The 19,262-nt window shown below is 40.5% G+C and overlaps 1 protein-coding gene across 1 annotated transcript in view; it reads right to left on the reverse strand.

The window, feature by feature from the left end:
* Positions 1–2,384: 2,384 nt before the first annotated feature.
* kcnh1b (potassium voltage-gated channel, subfamily H (eag-related), member 1b) overlaps positions 2,385–19,262 on the reverse strand; it is a 76,315-nt gene continuing 59,437 nt past the window's right edge. Inside the window, exon 11 of the mRNA XM_022209916.2 lies at positions 2,385–11,180. Within this exon, the coding sequence (XP_022065608.1) occupies positions 10,341–11,180 (840 nt within the window). The 3' untranslated portion in view covers positions 2,385–10,340. The remainder of the gene's footprint in view (positions 11,181–19,262) is intronic.

Here is a 19,262-nt window from a genome sequence, read left to right on the forward strand (position 1 = left end):
TTGTAATCAAGTATTGTTGTGCTGTTTTTATGGTAGTGTGTTCAGCTGTTTTTATCTTGGAGTGGTAGAATAAAATGGAACCAGCTGCAGGGTGTGAGTTGTTTCATCTACATACACATTTATGAATTAAGACATATGCACATTTAAGCAAACAATCCAACTAAAAATACAAAGAAAACAGGCTTGAACCCCATAAAGAAATAATCCCACAGTGGTACAAGTTCAATAGGGAACCCCAATTTAAAGCTGCTGTCCGGAGTTTCCGTTTGTTTTCAATTTATGTATCATTTTTTTAACAAAGCTTAAATGTGTTAGTCTAGTTCGATACTATAATATAATGTTAGTATGATGCGATATGAAAAGTTATTCCTGAGCTCCGCCTTCCTCTCATAGACCCCCATGTTATTCCAAAAAGCGCCGGTCGCTGCCGACCAATCAAGTTCGAGCTTCAGCTTTGTCATGCTGTCAATCAACGGTTACGCCCACAGCAAGCAAGACCATGCAGAGGTGGGCGAGCTACGCACTACGCAACCGCGCGCACATTTGTTTTGCTTGTGGAGGAGAGAGCATCAGGGCTCAGCAACTTCCAGAAAAGTTACCAATCCATCGGCTTGTCAGGCCAAGAGACTGCAGGACGTTTTTTGGCTCGGGGTGCTCGCGTCGCTCCCCGACCACGGCCTCCATAGCCCGCCTGACGGCTTCGTTTAGATGCCCGACCTCTGGAGGAAGATGTTGGGGCGTCTGGGACATACTCTTGGTCAGAGGAGTCATGCAATTCTGAACTCTAGATAGAAATAAATAAACAATGTAACACATATACACGCGTAAATGTACTAAGTTTGATAAACAACGTAATCGAGAGGGATACATGAATGTAATCACATATTGAAACTTTACTCGTTCGTCCTAGCAGATTCATGTTATTTTGGTATTGGGACAAGTTAGACTCAATACAGCATTCTAACGTAATTCCTTTATTATTTACTAAATGTAGAAGAGTGGAAAACAGCAAAACAGGCAAGATGCTGCAGCACTCCGGGCACTTCTCTCATGTACTGCGCGCATGCACAAATAAAGGGGCGAAATCAGAGGGAGGGAGGGACCAACAGTGTTTTGGGAGACGCTGCGATTCAAACTCCGGACAGCAGCTTTAAACAATCCCAGTACTTGTTCCACATCTAATATAACCACTTCTTTAATCATTTATCAATACCAGTAAGGTTCACGTGGCTGTATGTATCAGTCGTCCAGGGTTCTGATATATTGTACAGAGATGTACTGACAAATGCATGGCACTTAAGTAAATGGTTTCTAAAAATAACACTTTTCTCAAGGTGCGCTCACACCTGCTAGATGGATGACTTCTTGTGGTCGTGTGATTGCTCAAACTCAGCAGAAGAGAAGGAAGTAATGTGGTGTTCGTAGTTAACCACAGTGACTCACGTACTTTTGTAGTGAAATATGCACTGATCTGCTCCAACTAACCTAAAATGATTGGGATTGGTCTTCAGTGGTTGTCAACGATTCACATATCATATTTGAGAATGAGAAACAGTTTTAAATTGGAGAAACACACAAAACCATTTATTTTCCACATTCAATACGAGAGGACAGTGTTGCAGCTGCTAATGACATAATTAAAGTACCCAGTTAGGCTCTGTCCTGATTCCATCACTCAGCTGGAGCCCCATTTGCGTAGAACTGACAGTTGGTAATTTATAAACGGATTGAAAAGTGGTGGACCCAGGATCATACCCTGAGGAACACCTCCTGTGTTGTTTAAAAGGCAGGACTTTCCTCAGTCAGCTCTCACACACTGCTCTCTAGTCTGAAGATATAACTCTAATCTGAGCTCTAGAAAACAACAACTTAAACAGGAGAATGTCATGATTGACACTGTTAGTTTTCTATTTCGGGTAAAAAAAAAAAAAAAAAACCTTCACCAACATTTCCATTCTGCAAGGAACACTAAGAAAACAACAATTTTTAGTTCCTGTTTAATAATATATTTTAAAACCCAATTGGTGGCAATGAAGGTGTTGATTTGTCTCAAATGGTTCTAACACAGTGGAATCACATTAGGTTTGAAAGATTTGGAGATGAAAAATGTTTGACACAGTCTCATGATTCACATCCTGTCTCTTTTGCAACAGCAGGTGCTCATTTGACTAAGCTGATGTAAAAAAAAAAAAAAAAAACAACAAAAAAGACATATTTTGGAAGGCACTGAAATCATGCTTGTGGACTTTTAGCTCATTTTTTCAAGGCAAAGAAATTTCTGTTTTTGTTCATTTCTGGTTACTTTACAACTATGATGATTTGATGTCAAAAGGAGCATTGTCTTTCATAACTGTATAAACAGAAAAATAGCAAAGACACAAGTACAAAGTATAAAATCATTTATTGTTGACGTTTGATGTGATTTTTTAAATAAATATTCTTTGTGCTGACACAGTCTGAATTCCTGACAATAAGTGAAGAACAGAAATCTGTGGTTACTACAAGTTGTCTTCCAAGCCTTTGCTCCAAGTTGTGAATTTCCAAAACAGTGCATACGTGACATTAGTAAAGACGTTGTACCATTTTAACATTGAGGTGCTCTTCATGCACAGACGGCGGTCGTAACATACACGTGACCAACAGCAGTAGGTAGTAAAGTTTAGAGAGAAGGAAACCTCAGAGTCCTCCGAGATATTTCAGAAGCAAGGTAAAGTCAGCTCAGGTTTCAGTCTTTCCTGTAGAAAAACAAGTTTCAGACACCAGCGTCATGCAGGGACGACAGACGACCAAAGTGCATCAGTGTCGATACCAGCATGCTCATGGGACAGCGTGAGTTACACAAAGTACCACAAACAACCACCAGTCTCTCCATAAAAACAGCATACATGGCAATAATTGCATATTATGACGATATATTGTCACACCTACACAGGATACACGAGATACCACATTCAAGACAAACGCACATCTCAGGTTATCATTTAGACATTTCAGGTGAGTACATTTTCAAATGACAGGTTACATTTCCTGTGATTAAATGGAACAAAGCATCAAATTTGTTTTGATTCATAATTTTTCATTTCAAAATCGAGATAAGGTTGCTTTTAGTTTGGTATCATTAGATGATATTGAACTTAGGCTGCATAATATAACTTTTATATTAAAATGAAATATATTCTTTATTCTTAAACTGGTTTGTTTGAAATTTGCATTAAAATGATGTTCAGATACTTCAGGGAGGAAACACCTTCACAAATCAGCGTTGAATTTCGATATTAAGGAGCCGGATAAACTTCAGCTGAACACTTGCATGCATGTGGTGTCCATGCAAACTAGTAGGGACACAGGAAGATAATTACTTTACACAGTGCTTTGTAGCTATGTAGACACGTGATGTATGATTTTTTTTTTTTTGCTTCACTGTGTTCTGCTGCAGTTCCTATAATGTCCACTAGATGCAGCTTCAAAAAATTCTGATTGTACCAAAGTGAAGTAGAAAATCTCAAACCTCCACAAATAAAAAAAATCAATAGTTTGACACAGAAAGTTCAGCTCGGAGTAGATTGTTACATCTGATGTCAACCTGAGCACAGATTTTCAGAAATAACGTCAAGAAGATGCTTTGATAAACAGTTGTCTTGGCCTGTCACACTCAGTTACTGCTCATCTCATCTCAGTTCATCCCACGTCATAGACTGTACATAAAAGATGGACATAATGTCTGAAAAGTGAAGCCTATGAGAAAAGCATCGTAAACTTAGATGGTTTACAGCCAGCAGGAGAAGGCAACACCACAGAAGGTTGCAAAAAGAAGACAGATTGTATAGAAGTCAATCAGGCAATCACCCTAGTTCTCCCCTGATTTAACTCAATGTACAGTTTCCTAATGAGTTTATTGTCTAGTTCACTAGTTTAAAAAATGGGAATACAAATGATCTTCATTTTGTAAATTAATTATCCCATTTACAGAAAAAACAGGTCATTAAACAGGACAGAATTCAGGGAGGAGCTTATTTGTGATTGATTTCTATCAACGTTCACGCTGTTCTTGAGTTAAAACCAAGATGGCCACAGCCAAATGTTAAACTCAAGGATTGACGAGAAGAGCAGTCTATGTCCATGTCCATCTCTATCAGGTACGTGTCCACAGGATCGTCAAATCTGGCATCCCATTCATTGTCTATGTGAAATGCACCGCATTGCATGCTGGTTGCCCCAGAGTAACCTGGCAATAGCCAGATTAATAATTGTGTCTTGATAGTACTCCACAATATCAATCTGGGACCGCTCCATGTAAATCCGGTCGGAGGAAAGAGCCACGGATTGGACAATGCAACAGTATGTCCCGCCTCTGACAGGTTTGTTTTTAGCCAATCGCGGGAGCTTCACAACGAGCGGAGCCAATTGGTAGATTAAACTCTTACCAAAACCCGTAGGTAAAAAAAGCACAAACATCTTTACCATCCAGAAATGCGCAAAGCGCCTCTCGTTGTTCTTCCTTCAAAGAAGCGATAGGAGATTCAGCTAAAACTGACTTAATAGCAGCATCTACACGATCGTTGCCCTCCGTTGCCATGTTTGTTTTGATCTACTGGCGCTTGGTGTCGTCTTCACACCCGGATATCCCGCCCCACACATGAATACTGCTGCGTGATTGGCCCGTGCCAACTTGGCTCTGTACGAACAGTGAATGCGGGAGCGGTGCAAGATGCTTTCTTGAGAGATTTGTGAACTCACAAATATCGCGAGAAATCAACTTGCTGGCAAGGTTAGCCCCAGAGTTCATTTGAACAAAGTAGAATTGACTTCTACTTTATACAAATTCAGTGTGGGGAGTGGAAGTCCGGCCCCGCATGAAACTTTAGAAAACGTCTAAACCAGCCATCGTTGAACTAAAATGAGGACAGAATCTGTCCTCATTTTAGCAGCTTATTTCACACTTCAGATGCTTCCAGAAATACCCTTTACTGAACAGTTTTTGTAATAAAAGAGAAAGTTTGCAATCGAGCCACTATGTTGGTTCAACTCTTGTACGGACTAAAGGTCTGAAGGGCTGCCATGTGACCACCAAGTGGCCCACGAGTGCACGTGATATTCAGATGCGAGAAAAAACACCCCTGTGGACACCTACCATTATATACAGGCTATGGGCCATATCAGGATTTTTGGCCTTGCTAACAATAGCTGATTAAGGTGGTGACGAGCAGGCTTCATGTTTCTTTAGAAACCTGTGAGAGACCTGAGACAATGTAGAAAGGTCTTAACAGAATGGGGAGTTGTATGTGATTGACCAGCAGATGATGTGATGAGAAGGTGAGGCTGGAAACCACAAAGTGGAGAGTCACAGAAGATCAAAAATGTAAAGCTAAATGTGAAAAACAGCAGAGAAGGTTTATTATTGCAGCTTGATTATCTTCATTGTGTTCTTTTCTGAAGGAGGCTCGGTCCTTGACTGTGGTTAAAGAGGACATGAAGGTAGTTGGTGTGAGAGAAGAGGATGCAGAAGACAGGGTTAGATGGAGGCAATTGATTCGCTGTGGCGACCCCTGAAGGGAAAAGCCGAAAGGAAAAGAAGAAGAAGTCCTTTAAAATGACTGACTGCAAACTAAGCTGCATCTCTACTGATGAACTCCAGTTGGAAAGGTTTATTTGCAGACAGTTAGGAGAGCTTCTGACAAAATTACTTAATTATGAAAAACTACCAATACAACTGACTTCCTCCTCCATAATTGGTTCAACTGAATGTGAAATTTCCACCAAAAATGACAGATGGCCTGTCAAAGTTTTCATCAATACGACTGGAGGATGGATATTGACATGATCTGCAGAGCTTCACAGATCTCCTAGGAGGGAAACCTGGGAGTCTTTTGGTTGTTGTGGCCTCCAACTAGACAGGACATTATGCCTGTTCCATCACAGTCAGCTCTAAAACAATCTACTAGTGAACTGCAACTAATGTGTTGGTTTTGGTACATTTGACAGTAGAGTGAACAAAAAAACAGCTGCTGTCACTGATTTGTGGACAACACCTGTCCAGAGCTGACAACATGCAAAGCACTTAATGTTTGCTGAACAACTTGATTCAGTGTTTTACTTTTGTGTATTCCACAAATGTAAAGTTGTCTTGTATCATCATGTTTGCAGTCCTTGACATTATCGGTGAGCCCTCAGAGGCACAAACAGCAACATCTGCAGAGGAATGAATGTCCCAAGAACCAACAGCGAGACACACCAGCAAACATTAACATAACAGGCTCATTAAATTTAAAAAAAGAAGAAAAAGTCTGAGGAGAAATAATGCATCTCTCCCCAGGAGGCACTGACATGTACCTAAAATACAGAAAGTGACTAAAACATCCTGGTGACTTTCTTTCAAGACAAAAAGGACACTTATTTTGGACGCTTTCTGCAAATTAATGCTCTAATATTAATTAATGCAACTTGAATCACAACAAATTTCACTCCTTTTTGACATTTACAATGCTACTGGGGTCATTTTTTAGTTTTAGGGACTGGATGAGGAACTCAAAGCAGCCGCTTATTTCACACAATTATCCCTCAAAGCAACACTGTTGTGGACATTCCTATGATCTACAGTACGCAGCAGAACTAAGTATAACCCTGTGCAGTATCACTTAAATGTCAGTGACTTAAAATTGAATTGAATCACCTTTCAACATCTGCATTTAAGTTGACCACTTGAGTAGAAACTCAATGCAATGAAAGTGAATACACCTGTGTTTCCTGAGGCACAACTTAAACAACCTGTGATCACTTAAACCTCCAATGTCTAATCAGTCTATAACACCATGGTGATAAAATGAGCTGTGAACAAGACATTCTCAGTTATGGACCTACGACTCCACATAGAAAAATTCTAACTGAAAAATCTGATTGTGAGACTTCATAAAGATGGACACAGATAAAGGGAGATCAATGAATAACGAAAGGGTAAAACACAGTTTCAGTAGTAATCAGGAAGTATAGAACGATACCATAGCACCACTAATCAGAAGTGCAGTGGTGGTGTTTCTGAAATTACACCATGGACAGTGCACTACTGTCACAGACGGGCTTGTCCTTTCAAAGCGAATCCTTTCTGTGGCAACTCAGACAGTGTGAAGGACAGCACACAATGTCAGCCTCTATAGATGGCAATACTGGAAAAAAGTCTCGCTTACACTGTGGCACAAAATGGCCAGATTAAGTTTGCAAAACAACATGACAAGAAGCCTTATGAATATGTACTGGGAGTAGATTCTTTAGTCAGGATACATTTGTTCGGCTCAGATGGAGTCCAGCATGTTTGGCATGCATCTGACAGGACTACCAGAGTGAATGATGGGCCCTACAGCAAAGCATGTAGGCCACAGTGTGATGATATGGGGCTTCATGAGTGAAACATTTGTTGGGAGATTTATGAATGTTAAATGAATATCTGTGCATTTACCAAATACTGACTGACAGAATGAGACTCAGTCTGCAGAAGCTTGGCAGAAGAGGAATATTCCAGCATGAAAATGATCCAAAGGACAGTGCCAAAATCACACAAGAGTTTCTAAAGAAGAAATAAGTAAAAACTATGACTTAGCAGTAATTATGTTGCCCAACTTGAAACTAATAAAACACCTTTAGGGTATTTTAACGTTGTAGAGTGACACAACGATGACAGAGCATCTCTCCAGAAATGTGGTATTGGGCGTCACTGAAAAAAATAAATGAAAAGGGACGAGTGAGGTCTTGGAATAAATCAAAGATTTGGATCTCATAATGAATTTTCTGGCAATGATTTCTCACTATGGCTGCTGTATTTTAAATATAGTGCATCTGAAGTTTTTGAATCTTACTTATTGGGAAAAGTATCCTGCTGCTCAACTTGGAAATGTAGTTATTGGGAGGTGATGCAACATTGAATCATTTGACATTAAAGTGATATTGCACACAGGAGTACTCACTGTTGTTGTATAATGTACAGTCAATTCCTGACTGATGGAGTCAGCTTGTATAAGGAATTAATGAGGTCAGGAACCATGAGTAACATTACCATTTACAGTGTCCTGTAGTTCCCAAAATGTTAAGTTCTTTCACAGCAAACAAGTGTGATCATGAGGGACTAAACAAACAAACTGACTTCTCTGCTGATCAGATAGAAATCTGATCACTCAGGAAAATAAGAAAAACAAACAAAAAGAAAGAAAAATCTTGCAGAATTTGACATGTAGTTGCTTCCACTTTTCACAAAACTGAGGCGGTAAAACCAGTTCAGAATTTTACAATGACTGTGTAAAAGATCTAATTTCCATTGGGCATCGGGGTTAACTCATAGTTTAATTAGATCAGATCAGTAGTTGTCATCTGGAAGCATTAAAGAAAAAATTACTCTGCATCTTCCAGCCATGTCAACCTGCCTGTCAAAATGCAAGCCTCTTATTCATCAATGGAAGAGAGCCCGTACAGCAGCATTGGTTTAAGAGAGCCTCAGAAGACCACTACAATGCAAACCCATAGATTAACCAAAATAGTTGCAGTGCCAGCGAGCTTCCTGACTTACTATGATTACCTCCTTGAAATAAGTTAACCCAGTGACCTTTTCACTGTGACGTTCTGTGACGAGACTCTTACCTTAACTGTAGCAGTCCCTTTAAAGCAGGGGCGTCAAACTCAGTTCCTGGAGGGCCACTATCCTGCATGTTTTAGATGTTTCCCTCTTCCAACACACCTGATTCAAATGATCAGCTCATCATCAAGCTCAGCAGAAGCCTGATAACGAGCCTGATTATTTGAATCAGGTGTGTTGGAAGAGGGAAACATCTAAAACATGCAGGATAGTGGCCCTACAGGAACGGATCTTGACACCCCTGCTTTAAAGTGTTCTGCATCTTGCAATTTACCCCAAGATGGGCCAGATTTTCTAAAACGTTTGCCAATCCTGTCTGTCTAATTTCCACACTGAAATCATGAAATCACATTACATTAAATGGCAGAATGGAAATGATGAAAACACATATTATTGCCAAGGGAGAATGTAAGGTCCTGTGACAGCTGTAAAACACACATCACAGGTTTATACGAGGTGGAAATGCCACCTGCCTTTAACATACATCATTAAATGTCATTAAACATTTCTTCAAAACACCTGAATTAAAGCGTATAAGTACTGTAAGCTACAACATATACATATTCCACTTGAATTCAGAGGCATTCAGGCAACCAGAGAACGTCAGAATTACCGTCCAATACATGTTGTCTTTTAAAGTGAAGTGACCAGATGACAGTTTGAATTTGGAGGCGTTTAAGAGTCTCCAAATAGCGCTTATGCTTACGTTGGAAACATGCAATTTTATAAAAACCAATCCAATAATTACAATGAACCACTCAGTTGTCCAGTTCTGCGCAGGAATCAAACATCTAAGTCAGAAACATTTAGGCTCTCATTTTCACTTTACCTTTCACATTCATTCCAGATATAAAAACGCTACTGATTCTAGCAGCAAGACTCCTCTGTGATGTTTGCACACACAGTGTTTATTCTGCATCCAAATTATTCTGGAAAAAAGGAGTTTAAGTCTGCTAGTCTGGCCGGTTAGCTTGTCTCACCAAACCAAACCAAACCACTGACCCTCAGCTGAAAGTCTGGTCCATGATGTTCAGCAGCCTCCTACTTAAACTGAATGCCAGTCTGTTGACTAAAGCTCTTCACAGCCAATCACACAGTGTTGCTTTGATATGATGTTTCGAATAAGCTAGTTCTCAAACAACCAAACAAACTTTTATCTTGACCTCCAATTGTTGACGCTGCAGTAAAGCCTTTGTCTGTCCACTAGAGTCAATGAGATATGCATCTGTTCAATGCCAGCAGACTGAAATATGTAAACCTTCTTTTCATTTGGAAGTGCACAAAGCCAACCAGAGTGGACCCTCTAGTACCTGAAGGCTCTGAGCAGGCTTTTTGGACCAGACTTCATAACAGCAAGTCAAAGCCACCAAATCAATCCGAAGTACACAATTTCCTTTATCACAGTGCCAAAGTCCTGTTTATAACAACATTAAAGCCATCTATTATTGCCAATATTCTGCGAATGTCTGTAGGTTTCAAACCCTCCTGAGGGCTGAAGGTGCCATCATGACTGTCATGACTCTTAAATAAAAAATTACTTTAGCCTTATTCCAGTTTCCATCTGCAACATCTCTACAAGCAGAGAGATGCTAAGAACAAAACAAAGTGTCTTTTTTCATCTGTGTGATATGATCATTGACCATCGCCATCAGTTTCACACTGCAGTCAGAAGCTTTTCTCTGACATCTGAAGGCTGACTGTCTAAACTGACTCCATGCTTAGCTTAAGAGAAGCTGTCTTTGTCAGAGTCAGGGGAAGGCGGCCGAGAGATCTCGAAAAAGGAGCCAGACGACTTCCTGGATTTCAGAAGTCGAAGCATCTCTGCCAGCTGAGTCTCCAGTGCCTCCATGCGACTGTTCAGAGATCTGATGTCTCCTCTTAATTCCTGTTTCAGTTCGAGGAAAGAGGCTTGCATGCTCTGCTCTGGTATTGGGCAGAAGACTTTCTTTTCGTCAGATTGGACTGGACTTCTCTCCTGTGGGGTTCTTGCATCTCCAACATTGTCCAAGCGGAGGTCACTCTTTGTGATGCCGCTGTCACAGGAGTCAGTTTTCTTGAGGGACATCTCATCGTGAGACTTAGTTCTATCAGGCAGCGTCTCCATGGACTCAGCCTTGGAGACACTGCTCCATGAATCAGCTTTCACAACCGATTCCTTGAATCGTCCCCAGCCTTTAGCTTTCGGTGGCTCTGCAGATTTGCAGCCAGTTAAGTTGCCGTTTTGAGTGATGGGAGTGTGTAGCATGACTCGGCTGGAGGTCCTACATGAAGAGGATGCAGTGGAAGATGTGGGTATGGCTGGACTCTCAGTCACCATTACAATACTGGTGGAAGCCAGGATCTCCGGACCTCTGGGTGGCTCTGAGTGAGCAGCACCTTTCTCCACATCACTGGTTCCCTGACCAATCCGCTCAGCGGTGAGTCGGGCCTCCTTCTGCTGCCTGAAACGCTGGAAAAGTCGTCGAACTGGATGATCTGGAGGGAGGTTCAGAGGAGCCTCATTCTTCCTCTTCAGCATCTCTTCTTCCTCACGTTTCACATCACTGATCTTCCGGAAGATTATCTGATAAAAGACAAAAAAACAGCTTAGCACAAACCCAACATAATGCATAATTTTATTAAGCTGTGTAAACTTTACTGTCAGCAAAAATACTAGGTCGTCCCAAGAGAAGTCGCTACATCACCAAGCCTACAGCATCATCTAGTTTTGCAACTGGAGTATTTGTGATTAAACTTCACGGAGCTGCTTTGTGGTGTGACCACAGACTGTACATCAAAGATAGATGAAGTGACTGTGACGCCACTCAATAGTTTGTGTAATACCATTTTGAAGCCTTGAGTTTTGAAATTGGCTGTCCCCATTTTGCTTTTTGTAAGCATACTTACAACAAAATCAGGTGAAGCATGGTACAAATTACAACACCTGTGTGTGCACACCACCTTTTAAAGGGATAAAAATAATTGGACAATTGACAATTGTCCAGCTGTTCCATGGCCAAGTGTGTGTTATTCCCTCATTATTTCATTTACAAGGAGCAGATACAAGGTCTAGAGTTCATTTCAAGTCTGGTATTTGTGTTTGGAATCTGTTGCAGTCAATTCTCAATATGAAGTCCAAAGAGCTCTCATTCTCAGTGAAACAAGCCACCATTAGGCTGAAAGATCTAAACAAACTCAGAGAGAGAGCAAAAATCTTAGGTGTGGCAAAATCAACTGTTTAGTACAATCTTAAAAAGAAAGAACCCATCGGTGAGCTCAGCAACACCAAAAGACCCAGAAGACCACAGAAAACAAGTGTGGTGGATAACAGAAGAATCCCTTCCCTGGTCAAGAAAACCCCTTCATAACAGTTGACCAGATCAAGAACACTCTTCAGGAGGTAGGCAAATCAGGTTCAAAATCAACATTCAAGAGAAGACTTCACCAGAGTTGATATAAAGGGTTCACCACAGGGTGTAAACCATTGGTGAGCCTCAGAAACAAGAAGAACAGATTCGAGTTTACCAAAAACATCTTCAAGAGCCTGTGCAGTCCTGGAACAAGATCCTATGGACAGGATGTAGTGGAATGAAGGGAACAGTTTGGAGAACGGAAAGAACTGCTCAAGAGCCAAAGCATTCCACGTCATCAGTGAAGCATGGTGGTGGTGGGCATGTATTGCTGCCTATGGAACTGGTTTTCTTTTTATCTTATGGATAATGTGACTGCTGATAAGCAGCAGAATGAATTCTGAAATGTTTCAGTCGATATTATCTGCTCATGTTCAGCCAAATGCTTTAGAACTCATTGGATGGCGCTTCATGATACAGAGGGACGATGTAGGTCTAGACAAGAGATTAAGGAGAAACAAGACGACATGGTCATCAATATCCCCCGCCACATGTGATGTGTATGAGTCTACATCCAAAATAGTGATCAAGGGCCATAACTCTGTTAAATATTATCGCACAGGTCTCATTTTCGAACTTGATCAAGGTGTCCATGGTATGAAGTTACACACTAAATTTCGTAATCCTAGCTGTAATAGTTTCCGAGAAAAGCTGTCCCCTTCATGTCAGGACGGACGGACGGACGGACAGACGGACAGACGGAAGCACGGAAGCACGGACGGACGGACGGACGGACGGACGGAGGGAGGCCAAACCTATATCCCCCTTTTCCACTTCCTGGAGGCGGGGGATAAAAAAATAGCAAAATCTACACCCCAAAAAATGGAACTACGCACTTGTAGATTTTATTCACATTTACAATGTTGATAAATATGTAGCTTATCATTCTTTTGAGTTACATTAACATTTGGTGTGAGCATCCTTTGTCATTGAAACAAGTGCTAAAATACTCAAACACACCTCAGTACATTTAAAAAAATTCATGAACATATCCCTGTTCAGAGGCACCTCAGTAGATACAACAGTAAGTGAATGTATATTCAAGTGCCCTGATGTTCAGAGCCGCTTTAATCCATCTTCAATAGTTTGCCAGTCTCCAAATTAACCTCAGCATGTCTTTGGACTGTGGGAGGAAGCTGGAGCACTTGGTGAGAACCCACATATGCAGGAGAACATGGAAACTCCACACAAAGATAAGTAAGACCCCTTGCTGAGGTTTAAAACCAGGATCTTCAAGCAGTGGAGTGCCACTGCTAAAAGCATCTTATTAAGTCAGTGGTAATAGTGTGACCATCGGTTCACTCTGAAACTTCACTGATGGATGTTTGTTCACTTGTGTACTGAACGCCTCTAGAAGACAATTCTTTATGACTCTGGCTGGATGTCTAAGCTTGTTGTATGGCTGCAGAATGAATTTAGGAAGAGCGGATGCCTCCTGATGTGCGTACATGTTGAAAGTCTTCTGCTTCAGAGGCACAAAGAGGCGTGATGTAGAGAGCTGAAGATTCAAAGTTCAAATACCTTTACTTTAATGTGCACAAATGAACAGAAGAAATTCATTTAAAATAAGACTATCTTGTGTGGAACAGCTTTTGCTGCATAAAGGACTTTTAGGCACTCTTCAAAGAGGCTTTAGCCAGCTTCCAAGGAAAACCTACTGTACCACAATGTTAAGAATTGAGAATAAAAGATGAGGTTTAATTTACTCAAACATTTATCGAATGAGCCAGAACTAACAGGAAAATGTATAGATTTCTGTCAAATAAGGCAAAACAGCTTCACAGCCTTTACTGTAAGTGGACTGATCTTACCGTCATGCATAATCACTCCTGAGCCTGGAAAAACCCTCAGCTGCTGTGTGTGTTGATTAGCTTTCATCAGAACTTACAGCAGCCAGCTCTCTGAAATCTCTGGGATGTAAAAGTCAACAATAAAACTTTAATAATTTAGGGGTGTCCAGGGGCTCAGAGCACAGACTGTGAACCATTGTCAGAAAACTTACTATGATAGGTATGAGAGGTCAGGCTGTTAGTAGAAAAAAGTATTAAGATAAGTAACAATCACAATAATATTAAAATGAAGTCAAATCATTACAAATAAAGGATAAGAAGTCATGTGTTCTGATTAGATTGGGTAAATTAGATTACAAGCCCATGATTCAGCATTTCCTGGCAGTGCATATGTGAAGCACAGTTGGCAGTTTTCCTCACAAAGACATGTCTGGACTTCTGCTTTACCAATCCTAGTACACAGTCTGCAGGCTACACCATCTCCGTGCCTGTCCACCCTCGCTTGGTGACATAACTCGGTGTGAAAAATACTTATGTGCACTCCTCTCTGCTGTTTGCAAGATTTATAAGTACACAGAGGTTTAATCCCTAACACGGTGAATTTGTACTTTGAGCTCTGTGTTCTTTGGTGCAGCTGTGTGGAAGAAACAAAACTAAAGTTCCTACAGCTACACAGTACATCTGTTAACAGACACACATAAAATCAGTAAAACTGGAATGTATCAGTAAAACCTGTGAGTTCAGGTCATTTTACATTTGATTTGTGAAATACAGTGAAAACAATGCCAGCCTGGAGGGATGGAAATTAATGTAAAAGGAAAATGATCAACAGGAATGTGAAGTAGACTGGGCCTGAGCACGTTGCACAACAGAGGTACAGTTCTGTGTTTGTTACAGGTGCTGCAGGAACTTCCTGAAGGTTACGTTACATTTGACCTTGCTGTAAATCGATGTGTGGTAAGCGGGTCAGATAAATGACTTTAATGTACATTAAAGGTGTCGAGGGACTGTTGGCTACATGTGACCTGATGACCTCTGAGAATGTTTTCATTCAGTGTGGACAGTGCAGGGCGTTTCCCTCAGCAGTGTCATCAGTATGTTGAACTCAGATCCAATCATTGAGCTCCTGACCTGCTGAAATTGGATCGCGTGGACGGAGCAGCAGCAGTCGGACAGTTCTATCAGAGCGCTCTCAAAGTTGAACACAGAACGTGAGGGAGCTGATAATGTTAAAGCAGTGCTGGTCCAGAGAGAAACACAGGCTACAATCTGTTTTCAGTACTGAGCTGCTGTGTTTATGCATAAAACTCCACAGCCTGCAGCGACTTTAAAGATTTTCCGAACAGAATTTTAAACTTTGCAAAATTATACAATATGGTGTGTCAAACACATTCAGCAGAAGAACCATAAACAGAAAGTAAATAAATGTTCTGAAATCTGCTTGGCAATCAGAGAACAGGCTTTTCGAGTATCACAGTACTTTACTGATAGCCATCTGTACATCTGTGGGTACATTCACAGACAAACTACTAATTGCTAATTCAGCTACGCTTACTAGCACTCAATGCAAACAAATTCAGGATAATAACAGGATTCAAAGAGAAGAGCAGCACCTTGCTATAGCTGACATTACAGCAGAATATTTATGAGCAGATCGTAGCTTGCCTGATTGCTTTCCATCAACATTTGGTTCAATTCAGTTTTATTTAAATAGCTCAGATTCACAACATATGAAATCTCAAAGCGCTTAGCATAGTCAGGTACAGACCTCGCAAATGACAAAGAGAGACAACCTAACAATCCAAAGCTGCTTTTGGATTCCATATGAGCGATGGTGGGAAGGAAAGGGAAAAAACCCTGAAATAGTGAGGAGAAAATAAAACTTCGGACAGAACCAGGCTCAGTGAAGGCGGCCATCTGCCTTAACCAGCTGGGTGAGAGTGGGGATGATGGGGGTGATACTGATACACCTTCATGTTAGTAGTGGTAAAATGTGTCCATTAGATTTCCAAAACATTTTTAGCAAAGCAGCAAAGATGGCTGAAAAACAAGGTAGGAAGAAAGCTAATCTAAAGTCATCCCACCACCTGAAGAGAAACAAACCTTTTCTGAAAGAGGCTTTGGTCTCACACATACAGGACTTCAGTTTTACAAGTAACAATGGAAAAGAAACAGTTTTTACATACTAATTTGGTGCTGATTATCATTCAAAAGACCTAATATTTAGCAACAGTAAACAGTACATACAGATATATTTTTAAGCAGTGCCGTGGTGCCTCTGATGAACAGGAATGAGGTCAAGATTTTTCATAAAGATATGATCGTGAATGTGATATTTACAATCTAAATGTGGAAAATTGTAGTCGGGTGTCATTATCGCGTATCTTATGGAAATGATGAATACCAACATGAGGAACTTTATAGTAGATATTTTGAGTAATTGTATTGAAAATAAGGTGTCATTAAAAACAGTCTTAACTTTTTAAGACAAGGTGGAAAAAGGTGAAACTAAAAACAATCGGTTTCTATGTAAGAGCCATAATTGCTCCAAACAATATTACATATGAACACAAAATATAAGTGGAATAACAATTAGTTAAATTAAATTTAGCTAGATTAAATTTCTCAGTTGCACTCCAGGCCACTTTAGGCACTCAGTTCTTTTAATTCTATACATTTTATGTTTCATTCTAATTTTAAATTCTTTATTCCAGTCTTTTAACTTCTTTTGTATGATGCCTACGGTAGGATTGCACCTTCAATTTCTTTGTACATGTACAATAAAAATAAAGACATTCTATTCAATTTTTTTGCCAAATTAGTTGAGGTTTCCCATTTAAAAAAATGTAAGTTCTTCTCCGAAACTTGAGGCTAAAAATCTTTAAACTCCAACTGTTCAGGCCAGATGTTGCTTCCTGTGCAGATGTGCGATGAGGCTCTCAGCTGTGAGACTGTGGGCTGTCCGAGCGTTTGAAGGTGAGAGCTGCTCTGGTAGGTCGTTTCTCTTTTCCAGCATCATTACTGCACAGCCAAGCAGAACAAGACACGGAGGCTTTCACAGCGATTTACAGCAGAACAAGAGAGCGAGAGCCGTGCTGAGAAACTAACCAGGAGAATGTGAGCGGCAGCGTCTTATGGCTGACAACAGTGTTTGATCCATCATCTGAATTCCAAGTCTCTGAGTTTGTTTTCATCTAACTAAAAGAAATATATCATGTTGACTAAATAATCTTGGTCACATTCAGCCTTGACCTAAAAAAACAGCTAGATTTGGATGTTGGTGTCAAATTGAGTTATTTAGTTTTCAGGATGAATATATTTGGCTGGTGTGGATGGATTAATCTGTTTGTTTTTTAGTTTTCTTTTGATGTTGAGACCAGACATGTCTGATAAATCTATCCAGCTGATGTTTTGTTTTTCTTTTTTGTCTGCTGCATCACACACTATGTTTTCCTGAAAGCAAGGAAAACTAGAACCATAAGGGAGAAATGTAAATTTTGTATTGTTTGTTTCATGATAGTCTTATTTGAACAGAGCCAATCAAATCTCACTGCAATAGCACCTGTCAGTGGGTTGGATATCTTCGGCAGCAAGTGAACAGTCAGTTCCTCAAGTTGATGTGTTGGAAGCAGGAAAAATTGCCAGAGTAAGCATCTGTGCAAAGCTGATAAGGACCAAAGTCTGATGGCTAGACAGGGTCAGAGCATTTCCAAAATGGCAGGTATTGTGGGCAGTCCCAGATATGCAATTAATAGTCCAAGGAAGGACACCCACTGGACCATAACAGGGTCCAAGGCTCAATGGGAGTGAAGGCTGCTGATATAAAGAGGTCCAAACACAAAGTGCATCGCTGCTTGTCGTGTATGAAGCGGAGTAGCTTCAATTGGTCAGAGTGACCATGCTGATCCTGGACCACTGTAGAAAGCATTTGGTGTTCATGTAAATGTCAGAACATGACCATGGCCAATGGACAAATCTGGTCTGATGAATCACGCTTTCTTTGACATTATTTGGACGGCTGGGTGTTTTTACTTGGGGAATACATGGCAGCAGGACGCATGTAAAGAAAGCGAGCTAGCAGAGGCAGCGTGATGCTCTGGACAGTGTCCCGGGTTCTGGGTCATGCATTCGTATGGGACATACCATCTACCTAAACTTTGTTTTAGACCATACACACCCCTTCATGAAAGCAGTATTGCCTGATGACAGTGGCCTTTCAGTGGAATAATAATCCCTATTAATTCAAGCATCCAACTAAGCATCTATGAGATGTGCTGGAAAAACAAGTCCAATCAATGGAGACCCCACTTCACTAGTTTCAGGACTAAAAGGATCTGCTGCTGCCGTCTTGATGTCTGATTCCACAGGAAATCTTCAGGGGTCTGTGGACTCAATGAGGTACAAAGGGACTTACATTATATTGGGTAGGTGGACTGTAATGTTGTGGTTCGTCGGTTTACAAGCGGTTGTATCAGTGATGTATCATAAAGAGGCTATCACACTGAGACAAACAGACTGAACCACCACCCATATTAGCGTTCCTGCTAAAGTCTTCACTTTATGTAACCTATGAAACTTTAGGAAGTCGTTGTGACCAAGTTCAAAATGATTAAAAATCATTTGGAGAATACAGAATTTCAAAAAGGGCAGATTCTTCATATGTTCCACTATTAACAGACAAAAACAAACTTTGACATAAGGCAGACCTTGCAGAGCAAAAGGTTCACAGAACGACATTAAACTGAAGTTAGAAGTAACTGAGGGGTTAAAACCCATCAGTCACTTCTGATTCACAAGAAGTGTTTGCTTTATAAGCCTTTTTTAAAAACACAATTTTCAGTCATTCATTCTGCAGTAGAAAAGCAATTTTGGGGAAGGAAATTATGAATAGTAGTGTGGTAGAGGCAGCAACAAAGACGATTCAAGTTAATAGTTGAAGATCTAATTTCATCACAGGGTCTGGTGTGTGATTATGTTCCATTTTTTGACTTGGTGTCAGGACTTCCTTCTTCTCCTCTCTCTGACAGTAGGAATGGGGTGACCCTAATGAAGCTGTCTGAGCGGTGAAAGCAGATGTGAGAGTGTGCTGACCTATTACTTCAAGCTAGGTGTCTTTCATCGGGTGTTTTCACTTCAAAGAAAAATTTTAAGCAGTTTCAGGTCCTGTGGTTTTAAAGCAGCTGTTAGTTTCACTTCAGTTTCTCATCTAGCTTAAATTAAATGTCTTTTAGTGCATCTTGCGATACGAGTTACAGGTTGATAACTGAGTCCTGCTGGGCTCCCATTTGTTAGGGATACATACAATATGGTACAAGGATTAGAGTCTGAAAGAATTCAATTCCTAAAGCATTAATGTTTCTGGGCCTAAAAAATGTTTGGAGGTTAGAGAAAGAAAGTGTTTTAAGATCTGTGTAGTCTTGTCAAAAAAGCTTCAGGCTACGCTTAATACATTTTTAATTTTAAACT

Source organism: Acanthochromis polyacanthus, chromosome 3, assembly GCF_021347895.1.
Source record: "Acanthochromis polyacanthus isolate Apoly-LR-REF ecotype Palm Island chromosome 3, KAUST_Apoly_ChrSc, whole genome shotgun sequence".
In the NCBI taxonomy this organism is placed as follows: Eukaryota; Metazoa; Chordata; class Actinopteri; family Pomacentridae; genus Acanthochromis; species Acanthochromis polyacanthus.